The 21463-nt window shown below is 37.7% G+C and overlaps 1 protein-coding gene and 1 non-coding gene across 6 annotated transcripts in view; one reads left to right on the plus strand and one right to left on the minus strand.

Annotated features, from left to right (window-relative positions):
* DNM3 (dynamin 3) overlaps positions 1 to 21463 on the minus strand; it is a 560145-nt gene that overhangs the window by 467642 nt on the left and 71040 nt on the right. For all 5 annotated transcript variants that reach the window (XM_064594314.1, XM_064594316.1, XM_064594319.1 and 2 more), the window contains exon 2: positions 2609 to 2682. In XM_064594314.1, the coding sequence (XP_064450384.1) occupies positions 2609 to 2682 (74 nt within the window). The remainder of the gene's footprint in view (positions 1 to 2608; positions 2683 to 21463) is intronic.
* LOC123847310 (U4 spliceosomal RNA) lies at positions 11360 to 11494 on the plus strand. Its single transcript, XR_006791527.2, has one exon. It is a non-coding gene; the product is annotated as a U4 spliceosomal RNA (small nuclear RNA).

The following is a 21463-nucleotide window of genomic DNA, read 5'->3' on the forward strand; positions in this document are numbered from 1 at the left end:
TTTAATATAATTTTAGGGGCAATAGCTTTGTCTTTACAAAATTATCCTAAACTTTGCCACACAAATAGAAGAGAACCCCTAAATAAAAATAAGCAAAGGCAGAGGGACTATAGACACGACAGATGGATATTAAAGCAAATTATAAACCCACAAAAGTAAAACACTGTGGGGGTGCCTGGTGGCACGGTCGGTTAAGCATCTGACTCGGTTTCAGCTCAGATCATGATCTCTGGGTTGTGAGATCAAGCCCTACGTCGGGCTCTGCACTCAGCATGGAATCTGCTTAAGACTCTCTTCTCCATCTACCCCTCCACCCCCCACCTCAAATAAATAAATAAATCTTTAAAAGTAAAACACTGTGTTACTGGCACAATAAAACAGAAAAGATATTCAGAAATAGACTGCAGTAGGAATGTAATAGAAGATAAAGGAGATTGGGAAATAAAAATAGTTCACATACATGAAAATAAATTTCAGACAAATAAGGAAATAAATGTTAAAAAAATTTTAAGTATGAAAAGGAAGAAAATTGTGCTAAGTATTTACTTTTGGTTAAAGATACATAGATAGATAGATAGATAGATAGATAGATAGATAGATAGATAGATAGATGATAGATAGATAGATAGATAGATAGATAGATAGATAGATAGATTTTACAACCATAAAGGGTAAAACTTCAATATATCAAAACTTTTATAAACAGAATATAAATCATAGGATGTTTGTCCAATTATTTAGATATAATTTAATTTCTTCCAACAATGTTTCATAATTTTGAGAGTACAAGTTTCACACTTCTTCTATTAAATTTAGTCCTAAGTAGTATGTTATGTTTGATGCTATTATAAATGAAATTATTTTTTTAATTTCATTTTTTGATTGTGCACAGCAAGTTTATAGAAATACAACTGATTTCTGTATATTGATCCTGCAACCTTGCTGAACTCATTTATTAGTTGCAATAGTTTTTTGGTGGATTCCTTAGGAATTTCTATATACTTTATCATATCATCTGCAAACAGAGATTATTTTACTCCTTCCTTTCCAGTATGGATGCCTTTTATTTCTTTCTCTTGCCCAACTGCCCTACCTAGAACCTCCAGCACAATGTTGAACTGAAGAGGCAAAAGTAGACATCTTTGTCTCGTTCCTGCTCTTAAAAGGAAAGTATGCAGTCTTTCACCATTAAGTATGATGTTTCGTTAGCCATGGGTTTTAGTCCATGCCCTTTATCAGGTTAAGGAAGTTCCCTTCTATTCCTATTTTGTTGAGTGTTTTTATAATGATGGAATATTGTCTGGGATGCCTGGGTGGCTCAGATGGTTAAGCATCTGCCTTGGGCTCAGGTCATGATCTCCAGGTCCTGGGATGGGGCCCCACATCAGGCTCCCAGCTCAGCAGGGAGTCTGCTTCTCCCTCTCCCTCTGCCTCTCCCCCTGCTTGTGCTCTTCTCTCTCTAAAATAAATAAATCTTTTTAAAAATGATGGAATGTTGTATTTTTTCAAATGCTTTTTCTGAGTCTGTTGAGATGATCCTGTGATTTCTTGTTTTTAATTATAGTGATATGATACAATACATTAATTCATTTTTAGGTGTTAAACCAACCTTGCATTGCTGGGATAAAATAAGCTGATTCTAAGATTCATACAGAATTTCAAGAGACTCAGGATAGCCAAAATAATCTTGAAAAACACAAAATGGTTCTCACACTTCCTAATTTCAAAACTTACTACAAAGTAAGAATAATTAAGACTACGCAATACTGGCACAAATACAGAAATATAGGTTAGTTGAAAAGAATTGAGTCTCGGGCGCCTGGGTGGCTCAGTTGGTTAAGCGACTGCCTTCGGCTCAGGTCATGATCCTGGAGTCCCGGGATCGAGTCCCGCATCGGGCTCCCTGCTCGGCAGGGAGTCTGCTTCTCCCTCTGACCCTCCTCCCTCTCATGCTCTCTGTCTCTCATTCTCTCTCTCTCAAATAAATAAATAAAATCTTAAAAAAAAAAAAAAAGAATTGAGAGTCTCAAACACATATATTTATGTCAAACTGATTTTCGACAAGGGTACCAAAACCATACAAATGGTGCTGGAACAAACTGGATATTCACATGCAAAAAATGAAGTTGGACCCTTTCCTCACACCATACACAAAAATTAACTCAAAATGAATCAAAGACCTAAACATAAGAGCAAAATTATAAAATACTTAGAAGAAAACATAGGGGTAAAATTCCATGACTTTGGTTTTTGCAATTTATGAGGTGCAGTTTTTATAAGTACTTTCAAAGAAATTAATAAGAAAAATAGTAAAATCCACAAAAAGAAATAGGGAAAGATAAAAATAGCCAATTCATAAAAACAATATAAACACCAAATAAGCACACCAAAAAACCTAACATCACCAGGTGCTAAGAAATAAGAATGAAAACAAAGCTCATTTGCCGATCAAATCATCATGGTGTTAAGGATAGGGGCAAGCATGACACATTAGATGTAGATACAGGTACACATACACTGTATATGTGCATATAGACATTAGATGGATGTTGAATTGTCACTTAAAAAAAAGTGCTTTGCTCATGTGGCAAACATCCTCATTTATTACCTGCTTTGGAAGTAACAAGCTGCAGCACAAGAGGCCGTCTGGTTACGATGCCCGACCCTCGAGGGAGAAAGTCCCTAAAAAAAAAAAGAAAAAGAAAGAAAGAATAGATTAAAGCATTTTATGTAATTCTGATTACCTACAAATTTGCAAGTCAAGTTCCACTGTAATTCTCCTAATTCCCAACCTTTCAGTGCAACACATGTCTAAAGAATGTTAGACTCATCTTATAAAAGAAGCATTTGCAAAGTTAAAGAAAGGGGGGTAAAGGGAAGGCCCCTTATATTGAATATTAATCCATGTGTATTGGGACCCCTGGGTGGCTCAGTCATTAAGTGTCTGCCTTCGGCTCAGGTCATGATCCCAGAGTCCTGGGATCGAGCTCCGCATCAGGCTCCCAGCAGGGAGCCTGCTTCTCCCTCTCCCACTCCCCCTGCTTGTGTTCTCTCTCTCGCTGTCTCTCTCTGTCAAATAAATAAATAAAATCTTTTTTAAAAAATGTAGGATAAGTAGAGTTAAATATTGCATATGTAGAAATTAACAGCAGAGAAAACACTGAAGTTTGAGTTTTGTTTGTTCTCATTCCTGATAAGTGGGAGTTTATTTAAAAAGGGAGTTTTTTAAACAAATAAAGATTGTATTTTAAATGCATGTTAATATACACTAGACCAATAAAACTGCAGCTAAGAAAATATTTTATAATTACATCTGCAATGTCACATAAATCATACTGATTGTGCAATGTCAAATTCATTAACATACCTATGACACAGCTTTTAAATGCATTTAGAATGCCTTACAACTTTGGAAGATTCATTATTTTAAAAATCAGGAATAAATTTGACTCAATGGCAATGTTTCTCAAAAATGGTTCCAGGACCACCAGAAAGTGTCATAACCACAGATGCCCAGGATTCATCCTAAACCTACAGATTCAGAATGCCCAGGGGAAGGTGTGCAGTATCTGTACTCTTAAGCTCCAGGGGATTCTGATGCTCACCACGGTTTGAGAACCACTGACCTCAAGTCAGGATATATTACTCAACAATTCAGTGGGTGATATTGGCATGGGTCATACTATGAGTTTTGTAGAAAACTTGGTAGAAAGAGCTTCAACACAATGAGATTTCAAAGAAAACAGCTTATACAAACGGTAAAGTCCAGTGAGAATGCCACAGAAACCAAGCCTTTAGCTCTAATGATCTTTTAGAATAGAGACTTGCAGAGATAAAATTTAAAAAATTTCCCCATACTACAAACAATTTATTTTGCAAGTTCTAGTGTAAATTCTAACAGAGGAAATAATACTGAACAGCTTCTTAATTAAATTAAAGCTTTACTCCTTGATTCCAAGGGCTGTTTCATTTGGAAAGTCACTGTGTGCAACTAAAATAAATAATAGTGAAATTACGGACTTGTATTGCTCCAAAAAATGCCATCTGAAATAAATAATGTTATTTATTCATCAAAAAAATTCACTGAGAAACTAAGAAGTGCTAGGGAGATGCTGTGGGCATCATCCAGCACTAGACACTGGAGGTTTGAAATCTAATGGGAAGATAAAGACATGCACATAGAAGACCATTAAAGGAGGGGACAGATAAACTACATTGGAGTTCAGAAAAAAGATAGATACTCTCCTTTGAAAACACCTAAATACATATAATTAAATACTCTTAATATTCTCCAGAAACTATATTAGAGTATTTGCTAGTTAGAGTATTTGCTGGTTTCAATAATCACTTAAAACTTAGAACAAGGAGAGCATCTACTCTATGTCTAAAACCAAAAAGAAGTTAACTTGAGACAGTCAATATGGAGAAAGGGAAAACAAAACAAAACTCCATAGCAAAGAGTGGGAGGGAATCTATTTGAGCTGTGAGAACTCTGAATGAGATTTTATGATGTATAGATAGATGCCGAAGAGAAATATTCACATTTTAAATGCCTGAAAATGCCATTTAATGAAATCAATAAAATACTTTCTTAAAAAATTTAAAAAAGGTAAAGAAGAAGGGGGAAAAGGAAGAAGGGAGAAAGGAGGATTAGTTACTTAATACCTTCATGCTGGGATCTGTTTCAACTCATGTTTATGACATATTTATAATGTAGATTTAGTAACAATCCCTTTGAACATTATTAGAGTGAAACATAATGTATCAAACATTTTAAATAACAAATAATTATCACGTGTTTGGCTTTTTAAAAAGTTAGCCCACAGATACATCTAACCTCTTTCTCTACTTTTTTATTAAGCAAACAGCTTTGCATTAAAAGTAATAATGGATTCAGGAACCCAACGCCCTTCTTACTAACTCACACTTACTGGCCCCCTTCATGGCTCTCACCAGTCCTACTTCCGGCACATATATTCTCACAAAAGTCAAAAGATTTGGTAACCAAATCCTGCTACTTGGAAGTCTCTCCTGACTTAACAGGAGTATCTGTGTGCAACAAAGCACTGGAGAGAAATTTCTCTTTTCTGAAGAGTTAGTGACTAACCTGGCATCCTGAAGATTCATGTCATTCTGATGATCCAAAAGCATGAAAACCATATGCCCAGCACACTGCTGTTGTGCAAGCTAGGGAGCCAGCCCTCAAATGAAACCCAGAGAACCTTGCTTTGAGTCCCAGCTCCACCACTGAATGAACAAAATTCTCTCTAAATCTTAGTTTCTTTTGCTACTAAACTGAGAACCTTATGGATCAAATGAAATGCAATATATGGCAACTTTTAAAAACCCAACCACCATAGACAAAAGTAGTACTCTTGCTATTGCTATAGCCACAGCATGTTTTCCCTGATATTGCAGTATGCTCTCATCTCAAAAAAATAAAAATAAAAAGCCTCTACACACAATAATTTAACATTCATGAACGGAATTTAAAGATGAGGAGCCACAGGGTGCCTGGGTGGCTCAGTTGGTTAAGCGACTGCCTTCGGCTCAGGTCATGATCCTGGAGTCCTGGGATCGAGTCCCGCATCAGGCTCCCTGCTCAGCAGGGAGTCTGCTTCTCCCTCTGACCCTCCCCCCTCTCATGCTCTTTGTCTCTCATTTTCTCTCTCACAAATAAATAAAATCTTTAAAAAAAAAAAAAAAATTTTAAAGATGAGGAGCCACAGACCCCACCTGAACCCCTTGGTGTTGACCAGCAGCACTGGTTTGGAAAGCTCATTTCCTTATATCTGCCTCCAACAGGGAGTCAAGGCCCTGATACAAATAATCATGAATAATTCATTAGCCATTGTATGCAACCATCCATTTGAATTTTATTCTTTTCTATGCAATAGGTGGTTGGTTCTCCCATATGTACATCTTATGGGAAAATTACTTTGCTAAATTAATGCAGAAAAAAATGACTATGCCTTTAGTATTACTGTGGATAAACTACATATTTCTGTTTATGGTCATGCATCTAAAAATATAAAATTTGCATGCCATTTTTCTCCATTTTTTCTCATTTGCATGAACCTTCAAGGTAAAAAATAAGAAGAGTAATCTGAAGACTCAGCATCATCTAATTAACTCCATTCTACTGCCTGAGTGTCTTATTTATGTATTCATGGTTGGATTTTAAGGCAGGAGGAGTACTTCCCTCTCAATGACACATAGCAGCTACAACTCAAATGCTTTTCTTCTCTCTGGACCCACCTCAATAAAGCATTAATCTGCACAGTCTTAACAGCTGGTCTTCAGGCAATAAGTCAATGCTCTTTCATGGTTTCCTGACTCCTGCCAAAAAGTAGAGAATAATTCCCACACTATGGTCGAAGAACCATCTTGATAATATTTCTTACTGGCTCTTCCAGAAACTTCGGTAACAAGAAATATTATTACTGGTCCACTAGGAAATGACTGGCCTTTGGAAACCTAAAAAAAAGGAAAGCATACTTGCTATATCAACGAAGCTAAAAGAAATTTTTCCCTTAGCAACAAATAAAGCAAATACAGAGATGTTTTTTAAGATAGATGTAAATGATCAGTAACAAGATGATCTGTTCAGTAAATAAATGTTTAACCTCTGCCCTTGACTAAAGACAAGAGGCATAACTTATACTCTCCAAGAAGTTAATTCATATAAATGATTCATTCAAAAATAAGCTTAGTCTTAGAAGAGAATGGCATGCAAATGACAAGCGTGACTGGCATATGGTTAAGCTCCATACAAGGTGAAATATTGACATAGGTCAGGGAATACACTTTCTGCTTGGAGAAATAGCCAGAAACTATTTCAGAGAGACATGAGGTAGAAGGTCCTCCAAAAGGGATCAGGATGTACAAAGACATGGAAGACCAAAGTAATACAGAATATGGAGGAACTGTAAATATTAAAGAAAGGTCAGAATGGGGTGGAAAAGAGTCTGAAGAAAAAGGCAGGACCAGACCTCAGAAGCCTTCACCTGTATTTTTTTTTTCTTCCTATAAGAACAGAAAGGCACTAAAGTGTTTTAAGTGATAAGATCTACATTTCAGAAAAATCACTGGGGGACTGTATAGAGAATGTTGAAAAAAAGATAAAGACAAAAGACAGGGAGACTAGTCACTAGCCAGTCTGGGTCATTGAAGAAAAAAGGTAATAAAGATTAAGTTCAGAATAGTAATGGCAGAGATGGAGAGAAGACACCAGAGAGTGGACAACTGATGGGACAAAATTATCATTCTGATGCGGAATGAAGTGATATGGAGGAGTTAGGATAAATCTCACAGTTCTGGATTGGTTAGCTGGCTGAGTAGTGGTACCATTAACCAGAACAGGCAATACAGGAAGATCCAGTTATAGCTGTTATTTATATAGTGTTTATCGTGTGCCAGCCATCATTCTTATTTGATCCTCAGGTATGTGCTCTTGTTATTCTCACTTCACAGATGAGGAAGCTGAGATACAGAAAGATCATATAATTTTCTCAGAGTCACAAAGTTACTGACAGATCTAGGACTCAAACCCAGAGAGCCTAACTCTAGTTTCTGTGCTAATGTGACTATTAGACTATGCTACATTGTAAAGGAAATGGGGAAGAAGATAAGGGAACAAACTGGATATACTGATAGATATCTGGAGAATATCCAAATGGAGACAAGTATACAGTTAGACTGAGCAACTGGAACTCAGGATAAAAGTCCTGTCTGGAGATAATCTGACAGACATTCATGGACCAGGTAGCTAAATCCAAAAGAATAGACGAGTAGGAATGGAGTGAAGAAGAGTGGTGAATAAGGACTCCGGAAAATACCAATATTTAATGGACACTGAAAGAAATAGAAATAACTGAAAGACTGAGAAGAGGTCTCCAAAGAGGTAAACCAAATACTCTAAGTCAGAGGTATTCCCAAAGTCACACTAGCCTCTTACTCATCTCCACCTAAATGTCTCATACTCAAGCTCTACAGTTCAACTCATTATCATTTATCCACCATGTTTTTCCTCCTTTATTCCCAATCATAATACACATCATCAGCATCCACACATGTCAGCCAAACCAAGTACATGGGAATCATCCATCCTCCATTTTCCTCTGTCTTCATTCTCACAATTGGTCACCAAGTCCTGCTGATTCCACCTTCTTAATATCTCTTAAATGCAAAAAGCTGTCTTCTCTATTTCAATCACCACCGCAGATAACACCAATGCTCATATGGACCATTATAATAATCTCCCAATTAATTTCCCTGCATCCAAATTGAGCATACTTTAATCCAACCTCAACAGTGATATAAGTCTCTTCACATCATTTCCAGACTCTAAATCATTCAGTGACTCCCCATTGTCTTTAGCATGAAATCCAAACCATAAACAAAGCAGATAAAAAGACCCGTCCTTTGTGGAAGTCTCTGGGTGCACATGCACTCTCAGGCTCAGTGCCTTGGCACATTCCATGTTCCCCTCTTGGGATGCCCTCCCCCCATTTCTTCCTCTACCCAACTTCTACTTGTTCTTCAACACTCACCTCCACATCATCTTCTCTGAAAAGCCCTCCTTGAAATTCCCCATGCATGCCTCTATCTAAGCTTTCAACACATACTTGTTACACTGGTCTAATTACATGTCAGCTCCCTCACCCGTGTTCCTCCCAGTGCCTCCTTTAGTGCCCAAGTATTAATATTTCTAATACTTTCTACCTACCCTGTCAGGAAGATTTCCAATAGCCCCATATATTCATATCACGGAGGAAAAACATTGTCCTATATTATTCCCCAACTGGCAGATAGCTAAGTGGGATTTTACATGTACTGAAAGAACAGGTAAGATGACTTTCAACTTACCAATAATTTGTTGAGGTCATTTAAGTTAACATTTTATTATGAATATTTAAGATACAACAGTACATACCAAAGTAAAAAATAAAAGATATCTGGTGGGCCAATATTATTGTCTATCTAAAGACAAAGAATAGAATTTGAAGAAACAATTTTTTTAAAACTCTCAGAGCCAAAATATTTTTTAAAATTATTCCTTAAAAACAGAAAAGCCCCTTCTAAAAAATTATCTTCAGGGCGCCTGGGTGGCTCAGTCGGTTGGGCGACTGCCTTCGGCTCAGGTCATGATCCTGGAGTCCCGGGATCGAGTCCCGCATCGGGCTCCCTGCTCAGCGGGGAGTCTGCTTCTCCCTCTGACCCTCCTCCTTCTCGTGCTCTCTGTCTCTCATTCTCTCTCTCTCGAATAAATAAATTAAAAAAAATCTTTAAAAAAAAATAAAATAAAATAAAAAATTATCTTCAAAGTATAATTTTATGTGCTCCAAAATAATCCCTGTAGGATTACTATCTCATGGTCCTTTAAAATGATAACCCAACTAAAGAAAGAGAGAGAGACAGAGAGAAAGGAAGGAAGAGAGGTAAAGAAGGAAGGCAAGCCAGAGAGAGAAACAGAAACAGATCCCTGCCAAATACTGCCCACCTCCTGCCCCAAGAAGGACTGAGGTCATGTATTCCACATGCTAAACACAATGGTGCTGTTAAAATGGCTTTGTGCTTCCATGCCTAATCCCGGAGCTTTGCCAACCATTACAATGCCACTTTAACTGTTGAAAGAAATAATTATGCCAAAATCCACAGATTTAATTGGAAATTTTCCAATGAAGTTTTCTTTTATTCCCTAAATTCTTGGCACAGTAAGAATATCAGCGTTTACAGATTTGTAAAAGATCACATTTTTTTGCTCTCAGTTACTCTATAATTTGAGGTATTCAATAAATAGCACCATCATTTTGTTTGAAAAACACAGTTACGAATCCATTTGCAGGAAACACTGTTTTTATTTTTTTACTAACATCTAAGAAATTCCAATTCAAATTTACCGTTCATTCACAAAACTCAAAATTTCTAAGGAAAATGCTTTCATTAAATCTAATCAATCAGTAATTAAGGGTTTCTACTGCAACATTCAAAATGCAAAATTTCTGAGTCCAAGATCTGTAAACTGAATGAAGAAGCCAGCTTTAGTTTACAAATACAATGTGTTCTCCCCACCAGGGAATTCTCAAGAACTTAATGCCTTCATACTTAATCCATGTTATTTGCTTATTCACAAAGCCAGTTTGTTCAAAAATTTAAAGCACCAGTTTAATGAGTTCCAGCATAAAGGAGAGGTACATAGCTCTTGCTGTATTCCAAATCACAGATCGTACCTTGCCCTCAGTAGCTGCCACACAAATGGATGATAAAAGGGACAACTAAAGACACTGCTAGTTGCCTGTCCAATATCCATTTCCCCTTATTTCTTATTAACAGAATCCCAATTTTGTTAAGAATGGCAATGGGCCCAATTTTAGTAGGTAAATAGACAAATAAATAAATCTATATTTTCCAGCCTCATTTGCAAATGGAATATCCACACAACTAAGTTTTAGTCAGTAAAATATAATTAAGGTTGTTAAGTAACATCAACTTTAACGGAGTGCCTAGGTCACTCAGTCAGTTAAGCGTCTGACTCCTGGTTTCGGCTCAGGCCATGATTTCATGGGTCGTGGGATCTGTCCCCACGACTGGCTCCACACTCAGTGGGGAGTCTGCTTGAAGATTCTCTCCCTCTGCCCCTCCCCCTACTCATGCACACTCCCTCTCTCCATCTCTCTAAAATAGATAAATAGATCTTTAACAAAAAAAGAAATAGTTCCTTTAAGAAGGTCTCATTTAGCTGATGTATACCTTTTGCCCTTCCCTCTTCTTTGTTCTCCCTATCAATTATACATGATAGCAGAGCTACAGAAACCATCTTAAGCCACAAGGCAAACTTGAAGATAAAAGCTATGGACTAAGCATAGCAGAGCAAAAAAAGACAGTCTAGTATAGTGATGGCATTATGAGTCACTGCCATCCTTGTATGCACTGCCTAACAAAGAAAGTAAGAAAGAGAGAGACACACACTACATTTTATTTTATTTATTTATTTTTTTTTAAGATTTTATTTATTTGCGAGACAGAGAATGAGAGACAGAGAGCATGAGAGGGAGGAGGGTCAGAGGGAGAAGCAGACTCCCTGCTGAGCAGGGAGCCCGATGCGGGACTCCATCCAGGGACTCCAGGATCATGACCTGAGCCGAAGGCAGTCACTTAACCAACTGAGCCACCCAGGCGCCCGACACACACTACATTTTAGAACAGTGTTTCTCAACCTATTTTTTTATTGCCCCCTTAAGGGCCTTGTTATACATTTTTCTCCATTAAATTTTCCCCATTAAATTTAATAGCACAGATATACTGTATATCAGTAAATGTACTGTATATACATCTGTGCTTTATACATGAGAAGAATAGCTTTGCGCAGTGGCAGTATCGTAGCCAATGAGGTTTATCCGAGGCGCGATTATTGCTAATTGAAAACTATACATGAGAAGAATAAGCTTACTTTTGTCCCCCAAGAATTAATATTTGCCCCCTTGGGAGCAATCTCACTCCCGCTGAGAATATGTGCTACAGATCAAAGAAGAATAAGAGAACCCAGAATGCCAAATATTCATCCTGTCAGCCATCCTTGACTACAGGGTTTCTAGAGAGATTATGTGTAGAAAAGAAAAGGTCAGACAGCTTTTGCCTCAAACCCTTACACATTCCCTTCTGTATCCTGAAAACATGAGGTTGGACCTTTGGAAGCCTCATCTGGCCTAGTTATGGGGCAGGCTTAAGGCCTAGTACCAAAAAGGCTGAGAGGCCTCCTGTGCCCCTTTTCCATGAAGCCCATACATGAATCTCACACCTTTGTACTTTGACACTACAATGGGTAGGAAAGGCCCAGGTGTGGAAGACCACACCCCATGAGAAGAAGCTAGCCCTAGAAAACACTTATCCAATGACAACAGGCAGGGCTGATGTAGGCAGCACTTCAACTGTTCCCTGAAGACTTGACTTGGAGAAATATGACCCAATTACTGTCCTTGGTCCTGTTTATTGCCAGTTCTTGCAGGGGGCTAGAAGAAAAGAATATGGATTAAGAGTAGAAGTAAGCTTCCACAGTCAATATTATGCTCACCTGTTTCCACTTTTCCTAAGATGTTGGAAGAAAAAATAGGTATTTAATTGGAAGCCAAAAAAGTATATAGGTCAGTTTCTCCACTAAAACAGAATGGAGAGCCATAGCCACACAGTTTATTTAAAAAGAATGGGAATCTGATTTTCTAATTATCAAGGAGGGATTTAACTAAATCCTTAGATCTAACTCCTCCCTAATACTCTAGAAGCCTCATCCATTATTCCCCCATGCAAACCTTTTATTCCCAGAACATCTGGTTCCCAAGTGACTTCACACTAATTTCATGCCTCTGTGTTGAGTATTCTACCATGGAAACCCTTACCCAAGGCATCACCTTTCTTTACCCATTTCATTTTAAAGACAGAAATGTTGGTACAGCCTCCTATGGAAAGCATTTCTTGAAATGCCAGTATATTTAAATGTTTCTCCTCTTTATTCCAAGGTACCATGAACCTCAGTCACATCTCCTTCCCTAGACAAGCTCTCTTACGACAAGGACCTCATTTCTAAAAGGCCAGTATTTGGCACAGTACGGCACAAAGAAGGCGCTCAATAGTGATTTGGTGAGCAAATAAAGTCAGCAATATAGGAATTAAAACTGTGACTGTATTGGAAATACAAATTTTAAGGGTTAATTAGAAAACAAATATGCAAACATTCATAATTAAAGATGTAGGTATCATGTATGTGGTCTATTATTGTCTTACCTGAAAAGGTTTGCTGTTTTGTTTGGTTTTGTTTTTTTTGTCTATTTAATTGACTTTTTTTTCTGTGATCCTGTACCATTGACTGGAAACTTTAAAGGGTAAAAGGAAGAAAGAAAAGTACTCAGTATCTAATAGATGATATGTAGATATACGTATATAGATATATACATATATGTATATAGATTTTTAACATACATATTTTATAAATACCTAGCTATTTCTTATCTTAGTTACCCTTGGGGGCGCCTGGGTGGCTTAGTCGTTAAGCGTCTGCCTTCGGCTCAGGTCTTGGTCCCAAGGTCCTGGTATTGAGCCCTACATAGGGCTCTCCGCTCAGCGGGAAGCCTGCTTCTCCCTCTCCCACTACCCCCTGCTTGTGTTCTCTCTCTCGCTATATCTCTCTCTGTCAAATAAATAAATAAAATCTTAAAAAAATAAAAAAGTTACCCTTGACTCTACATTTCTAATGAAAGTTTAGGAAAAATATGTTTATTAGCTCCAAGCCCTAAAATGTATTAAAAGTAGCCAGTGGAAACACCTAAGAGTTCAATATATTTTGCTTATTACATAATAGATTCAGCTGACCAAAGAAGGCATACTAATGAGTAAACTTAAGAATTACTTTCTCTATCTACACCTCTCTGACTACAGCAATTAGACTATGTTACCCAGCTGTATATGTCAAGAATAATACCTAAACTACACATCCACCAACATCAGTAAACTGATAGTGTGTATCTAAGGTTACAATTTTATTTATAGTCCAAACTGTCTGTTGTGCTAAAATGATTGGTGGCTCCCTTCTTCATTTAGAGTAGATAGCATCTCAAAGCACATTTGCCTCAGAAGCAATGTTTACTCTTTTTCCTGAGACCTAATAGCATGCTTTATAAACAAGCACAGAAGCTTTTGAAAATTTAAGAAGTCCAAAGGAGAACAGACCATTAGGTTGAAAATAAAACAGTCAAGACTGGGGGTGCTTGGGTGGCTCAGTCAGTTAAGTGGCCAACTCTTTTTCTTTCTTTTTTTTTTTTTTGATTTTTTTTTATTTTTATTCTTATGTTAATCCCCATACATTACATCATTAGTTCTAGATGAAGTGTTCCATGATTCATTGTTTGTGCATAACACCCAGTGCTCCATGCAGAACATGCCCTCCTCAATACCCACCACCAGGCTAACCCATCCTCCCACCCCCCTCCCCTCTAGAACCCTCAGTTTGTTTCTCAGAGTCCATCGTCTCCCATGGTTCGTCCACCCCTCCGATTTCCCCCGCTTCATTCTTCCCCTCCCGCTACCTTCTTCTTCTTCTTTTTTTTTTCTTAACATATATTGCATTATTTGTTTCAGAGGTACAGATCTGAGATTCAACAGTCTTGCACAATTCACAGCGCTTACCAGAGCACATACCCTCCCCAGTGTCTATCACCCAGTCACCCCATCCCTCCCACCCCACCCCCCACTCCAACAACACTCAGTTTGTTTCCTGCGATTAAGAATTCCTCATATCAGTGAGATCATATGATACATGTCTTTCTCTGTTTGACTTATTTCACTCAACATAATACCCTCCAGTTCCATCCACGTCGTTGCAAATGGCAAGATCTCATTCCTTTTGATGGCTGCATAATATTCCATTGTATATATATACCACCTCTTCTTTATCCATTCATCTGTCGATGGACATCTTGGCTCTTTCCACAGTTTGGCTATTGTGGACATTGCTGCTATAAACATCGGGGTGCATGTACCCCTTCGGATCCCTACTTTTGTATCTTTGGGGTAAATACCCAGTAGTGCAATTGCTGGATCATATGGTAGCTCTATTTTCAACTTTTTGAGGAACCTCCATACTGTTTTCCAGAGTGGCTGCACCAGCTTGCATTCCCACCAACAGTGTGGGAGGGTTCCCCTTTCTCCGCATCCCCGCCAACATCTGTCGTTTCCTGACTTGTTATTTTTAGCCATTCTGACTGGTGTGAGGTGGTATCTCATTGAGGTTTTGATTTGGATTTCCCTGATGCTGAGCGATATTGAGCACTTTTTCATGTGTCTGTTGGCCATTTGGATGTCTTCTTTGGAAAAATGTCTGTTCATGTCTTCTGCCCATTTCTTGATTGGATTCTTTGTTCTTTGGGTGTTGAGTTTGATGAGTTCTTTATAGATTTTGGATACTAGCCCTTTATCTGATATGTCATTTGCAAATATCTTCTCCCATTCTGTCGGTTGTCTTTTGGTTTTGTTGACTGTTTCCTTTGCTTTGCAAAAGCTTTTTATCTTGATGAAGTCCCAATAGTTCATTTTTGCCCTTGCTTCCCTTGCCTTTGCCGATGTTTCTAGGAAGAAGTTGCTTCGGCTGAGGTCAAAGAGGTTGCTGCCTGTGTTCTCCTTTAGGATTTTGATGGACTCCTGTCTCACATTGAGGTCTTTCAACCATTTGAGGTCTATTTTTGGGTGTGGTGTAAGGAAATGGTCCAATTTCATTCTTCTGCATGTGGCTATCCAATTTTCCCAACACCATTTGTTGAAGAGACTGTCTTTGTTCCATTGGACATTCTTTCCTGCTTTGTCGAAGATGAGTTGACCATAGAGTTGAGGGTCCATATCTGGGCTCTCTATTCTGTTCCATTGATCTATGTGTCTGTTTTTGTGCCAGTACCATGCTGTCTTGATGATGACAGCTTTGTAATAGAGCTGGAAGTCTGGAATTGTGATGCCGCCGGCTTTGCTTTTCTTTTTCAACATTCCTCTGGCTATGCGGGGTCTTTTCTGGTTCCATACAAATTTTAGGATTATTTGTTCCATTTCTTTGAAAAAAGTGGATGGTATTTTGATGGGGATTGCATTGAATGTGTAGATTGCTCTAGGTAGCATTGACATCTTCACAATATTTGTTCTTCCAATCCATGAGCATGGAACGTTTTTCCATTTCTTTGTGTCTTCCTCAATTTCTTTCATGAGTATTTTATAGTTTTCTGAGTACAGATCCTTTGCCTCTTTGGTTAGATTTATTCCTAGGTATCTTATGGTTTTGGGTGCAATTGTAAATGGGATCGACTCCTTATTTTCTCTTTCTTCTGTCTTGTTGTTGGTGTATAGGAATGTAAGTGGCCAACTCTTGATTTCACCTCAGGTCATGACTTCAGGGTCTTAAGACTGAGCCCCACATCGAGCCCTGAGTTGAGCCCCGCCTCAAGGCCCACAACTGGCTCCACGCTCAGTGTGGAGTCTGCTTGAGAGTCTCTCTCTCCCTCTCTCTCTGCCCCTCCCCCAACTCATGTGCAAGCTCTCTCTCTCTCTCTCTCTCTCAAATAAATGAATAAATAAATAAATAACAATCAAGAGTGGCAGGAACTACTAATAAATCATGGCCATGAGAGTTTAAGATAGTATTTAATATGGGAAACAGAACACAGAAATATTAATAGAGTAACTAACTTTATTCAAATCTGAATTTTTTCATCTTTACTAGAATTTTATTAGATAAATATATAATATTTGTAGCTGTGAAGTGCTTTTAAAAACTTCTTTTTCGGTATAGCATGGTGGTTAAGAGCACAGATTCTAGCACTGAAATGCCTGGGTTTGAATTCAGGATCCACTACTTTTTGGCTCAGTTTCTCATCTGTAAATTGTGAGTGGGTTGGGGATAGAATAATAGGAATAATATAATCCTTAATATTCTGGTGGCATTGTGATATGCAACTCAAATTTTCTTCAGATTTGAGAAAGGTAAAATGATGTCTGAAACTTGGGGTGCCTGGGTGGCTCCGTCGGTTAAATGTCTGCCTTTGGCTCAAGTCATGATCTCAGGGTCCTGGGATCGAGCCCTGCATCAGTCTCCCTCCTCAGCGGGGAGTCTGCTTCTCCCTCTGCCTCTCACTCGTGCTCATTCTCTCTCTCTCTCTCTCTCAAATAAATAAATCTTTTAAAAAAATGATGTCTGAAACTTAAACTGTGTAATGGAATCTGAAGTAGCATGTGGAATCAAACATACTATTTCTGTAGCAAAACAAATGAATATTCACAGTAATAGAGATAAAAACATACTTTGAATAGCCTCACATCATTCAGGTCAAGTTTGGCAGTAAATGAGTTTAGGTCGGTCAATCTAAGTTTTGCAAAGTGAGTTACAAAAATAATATTTACTTTTCAGATCATTTTGCATTCTGAAATTGTAGACAAGAAAACTGAAGCACACACTTAGCACATAGTAAGTGGTCAAAAAATTTCAGCTGCCATCATCACCATCATCATCATCATTACCACAATTTTTAGAAGAAATAGTCATAAGGTATCTTGAAATTTACTTATAATTAATCACACAAATTTGTTCCAAAATGTAATATATCTCCATAGCAATAAGTAGTGATTATCTTTTGCTAGCCATAAGTATGTGACTTCAGGGTAAGCTAGATCTAGTTTTTCATACTGTATCTCAAGTTTTGAGTGATGTGAGAAGGAAAATGTATCAAAATAAACACCTATAATTTTAACTTTTTCATCTGCTTCCTAGAAAGTCATCAGCTACCTAAAGGCTTCATTCTCTACGAGCTCTCACTATTGTTCTGCTGCCTTCCATGAGAAAGGTTAATACAAAACATGGAATGAAAGCTTAAACCAACAAAAGAATCAACACACATTCCAACCACAGTGTGCTCAATTCAAATACAGAATGAAATGAACCCCCTGGCATCTAGAGTATTCCACAAGCGTGTGGCAAGTGTTATTTCTAGCCACTTAAAAGCACCAGTGAAAAGAGCTCAAATGCTTAGAAAAGAAAAGATCTCCATTCCCATGAGGAGAGGCATTTATTAGCACTTAATGGCCTTCTTTCATTGCCTTTCCACTGACGCATCTCTAATTGTTCCAATTATAATTTCAAGTAAAAATACCAATAATGCTAAAGCCTATAGTTCAGTGTATGCATTGTGAAAAGAGAGTCTTTAACAGCACAAATCAGATATGACAACATGGGATCTGGGCAGGCAGTACACAATAAAGAGAAAGGAGGTGGTAGAGAATGAGCACTGATCAAGAACCCAGCTTAGGCTCTAGCTGTGACCTCAACAGGCCATTTAATCTATAAGAGATTCAGTTTCTTTTATTTTTCCTTTTTTTTCTATGCTAATTTTTTTATTATGTTATGTTAATCACCATACATTACATCATTAGTTTTTGATGTAGTGTTCCATGATTCATTGTTTGTGTATAACACCCAGTGCTCCATGCAGTACGTGCCCTCTTTAATACCCATCACCAGGCTAACCCATTCCCCCACCCCCCTCCCCTCTAGAACCCTCAGTTTGTTTCTCAGAGTCCATAGTCTCTCATGGTTCATCTCCCCCTCCGATTTCCCCCCCTTTATTTTTCCCTTCCTGCTATCTTCTTCTTTTTTTTTTTAACATATAATGTATTATTTGTTTCGGAGGTACAGGTCTGTGATTCAACAGTCTTACACAATTCACAGCACTCACCATAACAGTCAGTTTCTACATCATTAAGATGTGAGCACTAAACTAATGTCTTCCAATGCCTCTACCACTTCCAAAATTCTATCAACCTCTGAATGCTAGAGGTAAATCAAGATACACATTCTCAACAATCTAAGGCTTCTTGTTTTCACTTTCATAACTGGGAATGTTAGTATCCAGTTTAAGTCCAGTGAAAGCAAGGACTATGTCTTATATAATCCCCACTACCATGCACAGCATATAGCAGGTGTTCAAAAATATTAGGGAGAACAAGAAAAACGGAAGCAGGCAGTAAAGCAAGAAGGCACAAAGGCACAAAGCTAGGAAGGCAGGATGAAACTGGCTTAATAATTTAATATGACTAGAGCACTGCATGTAAGAGGACAATGATGAAAGACAGCTTGGATATGGGTTTCCTACTTTTAACAAAGATCATATTAGGGAGGGCCTGAGTGGCACAGTCAGTTAAGCTCCTGCCTTCGGCTGAGGTCATGATCCCAGGGTCCTGGGATCAAGTCCCACATAGGGCTCCCTGCTCAGTGGGGAGGCTGCTTCTCCCTCTGCCTCTGCTTGTTCTCTCTTTCTCTCTCTCTCTCTCAAATAAATAAATAAAATTTAAAAAAAAAAGAAAAAAGAAAATACTGAGATTTGGGAGTGAGAGAAGAAAAAAGATAGCAATCTCTTGATTCACTGGATGAAAAGCATTTCTAACATGACTTCTAACATTAGCAAACAATATTAACAAAAGAGAAGCACTTTAAATTAATTACATATTTATAAAAATAAATCTATATTACTTTTGTTAATCTGAATATTGTAAATATTCACTAATAGTCATATGTCAATATTCAAAAGTAGAGTGAAATTTCATTTGTCATTGTCCACAGTTTATATTTTCATGAAGTTAACACACAAGGTTCGTAACTTATCTCCTGAGTCAACGAGATCTAAGATACAACAAACCAATTTTAAACTATGAAATATGACCAATAAGTAGTCATGAAATCAATTTGTAGATCATGACTAACAAATTTTTTATAATGGAAAGGAATAGAATTGAATAGAAAATATGAGCATATTGGGGCACCTGGGTGGCTCAGTCGTTAAGCATCTGCCTTTGGCTCAGGTCATGATCCCGGGGTGCTGGGATCGAGTCCCTGCTCAGCAGGAAGCCTGCTTCTCCCTCTCCCACTCTCCCTGCTTGTGTTCCCTCTCTTGCTGTGACTCTCTCTGTCAAATAAATAAATAAAAATCTTAAAAAAAAAATATGAGCATATCACATACAGAAATGCGAAATATTTCATAAAACTTCTGTTTCAGTTTTATAAACGTGCAGTGGGTCACAATGTAAACTGTATTTCTTACAATGAGATACAGTCAATGTTTGAAAAACACTAGATGAGTCTTCTCTAGTCCACGTAAGACTGGGTTTGTTTGTGGTATTTTAGATATATTCCAATTCTGTATTTCAACATGAAAAAAACTGTTGTCATTTAATATAGAAAGAGAATTTTAGAGTTTTAAAGAGTTTTATCAAGAGCTTGAAAATCCTAGATTACTGTATTTTAAGTCCCACTGGGGTTGCAGTTTTAAATAGCGGATTAGTGTAGGCCTCAATGAGAAAATGAGATTTGAGCAATGACTTGAAGGGCTGAGTGAATTAGCGATCCCTTGCAGATATGTGCCTGGCATGCTAGAAAGAAATGAACAAAGGGAAGAAATCAAAGATTAGGTCAGAGGGAGAAAAAGGGGTCATTGTAAGGACTCTGGCTTTTTTCTATGTGAAATGGTGAGCTACTATTCTGACTTACATTCAAGAAGAAACAGATTTCATGATAATAAAGGCCATACATGACAAACCCATAGCTAATCTCATACTCAACAGTAAAAAGCTAAAAGCTTTTCCTCTAAGATCAGGAACAAGAAAAGAATCCCTCCCTCCCCACTTTTATTCAACATAGTACTGGAAGTCCTAGCCACAGCGATTAGGCAAGAAAAGGAAAAAAAGACATCCAAATTGGAAAAGAAAAGATAAAACTGTCACTATTAGCAAATGACATGATACCATATATAGAAAACCCTAGATTCCACCAAAAAAGCTTTTAGAACTAACAAATGAATTTGGTAAAATTGCAGGATACAAAATTAATATACAAAAATCTATTGTGGGGCACCTGGGTGGCTCAGTCGTTAAGCATCTGCCTTCAGCTCAGGTCATGATCCCAGGGTCCTGGGATCGAGTCCCACATCGGGCTCCCCGCTCGGCAGGAAGCCTGATTCTCCCTCTCCCACTCCCCCTGCTTGTGTTCCTGCTCTCGCTCTCTGTCAAATAAATAAATAAAATCTTTAAAAAAAAAAAAATCTATTGTGTTTCTATACACTAATAAAATATCACAGAGAAACCAAGAAAATAATCCCATTTACAATTGCATCAAAAAGCATAAAATACCTAAGAATATATTTAGGAGTAAAAAAAAACCTGTACACTGAACACTATAAGACATTGATAAAAGAAATTGAAGAAGACACAAATAAATTAAAAGGTATTATGTGCTCATGGATTAAAAGAATTAACAGTGTTAAAATGCCCATACTACCCAAAGCAAATACAGAGTCGGTGCAATCCCTATCAAAATTCCAATGGCATTTTTCACAGAACTAGAACACATTATTCTAAAATTTGTATGGAATCACAAAAGACCCTGAAAAGCCAAAGCAATCTTGAGAAAAAACAAAGAAGGAGGTATCACAATCCCAGATTTGAAACTATACTACAAAACTGTAGTAATCAAAACAGCATGGTATCAGCATAAAAACAGACACTAATATCAATGGAACAGAACAGAGAGGTCATAAATAAACCTGCACATATGTGGTCAATTTATATACATTGGTCAATGTAAATGGTTAATTTACAAACAGGAGGCAAGAATATGCAATACAGAAAGTACAGTCTCTTCAATAAATGGTGTTGGGAAAACTGGATAGCCACCTGCAAAAGAATGAAACTGGACCACTTTCTTACATCATACACAAAAATTTAACTCAAAATAGATTAAACACTTGTATGTAAGACCTGAAACCATAAAAATCCCAGAAGGAAAAATAGGCAGTACGCTCTTTAACACTGGACTTGGCAATGTTTTTCTTGCACCTGACTCTAAAGGCAAGAGCAGTGAAAGCAAAAATAAACAAATAGGACTACGTCA

The sequence above is a fragment of the Mirounga angustirostris genome, unplaced genomic scaffold (assembly GCF_029215605.1).
Source record: "Mirounga angustirostris isolate CCGP_5_RB_7025 unplaced genomic scaffold, mMirAng1.0.hap1 SCAF_6, whole genome shotgun sequence".
NCBI classification, from domain to species: domain Eukaryota; kingdom Metazoa; phylum Chordata; class Mammalia; order Carnivora; family Phocidae; genus Mirounga; species Mirounga angustirostris.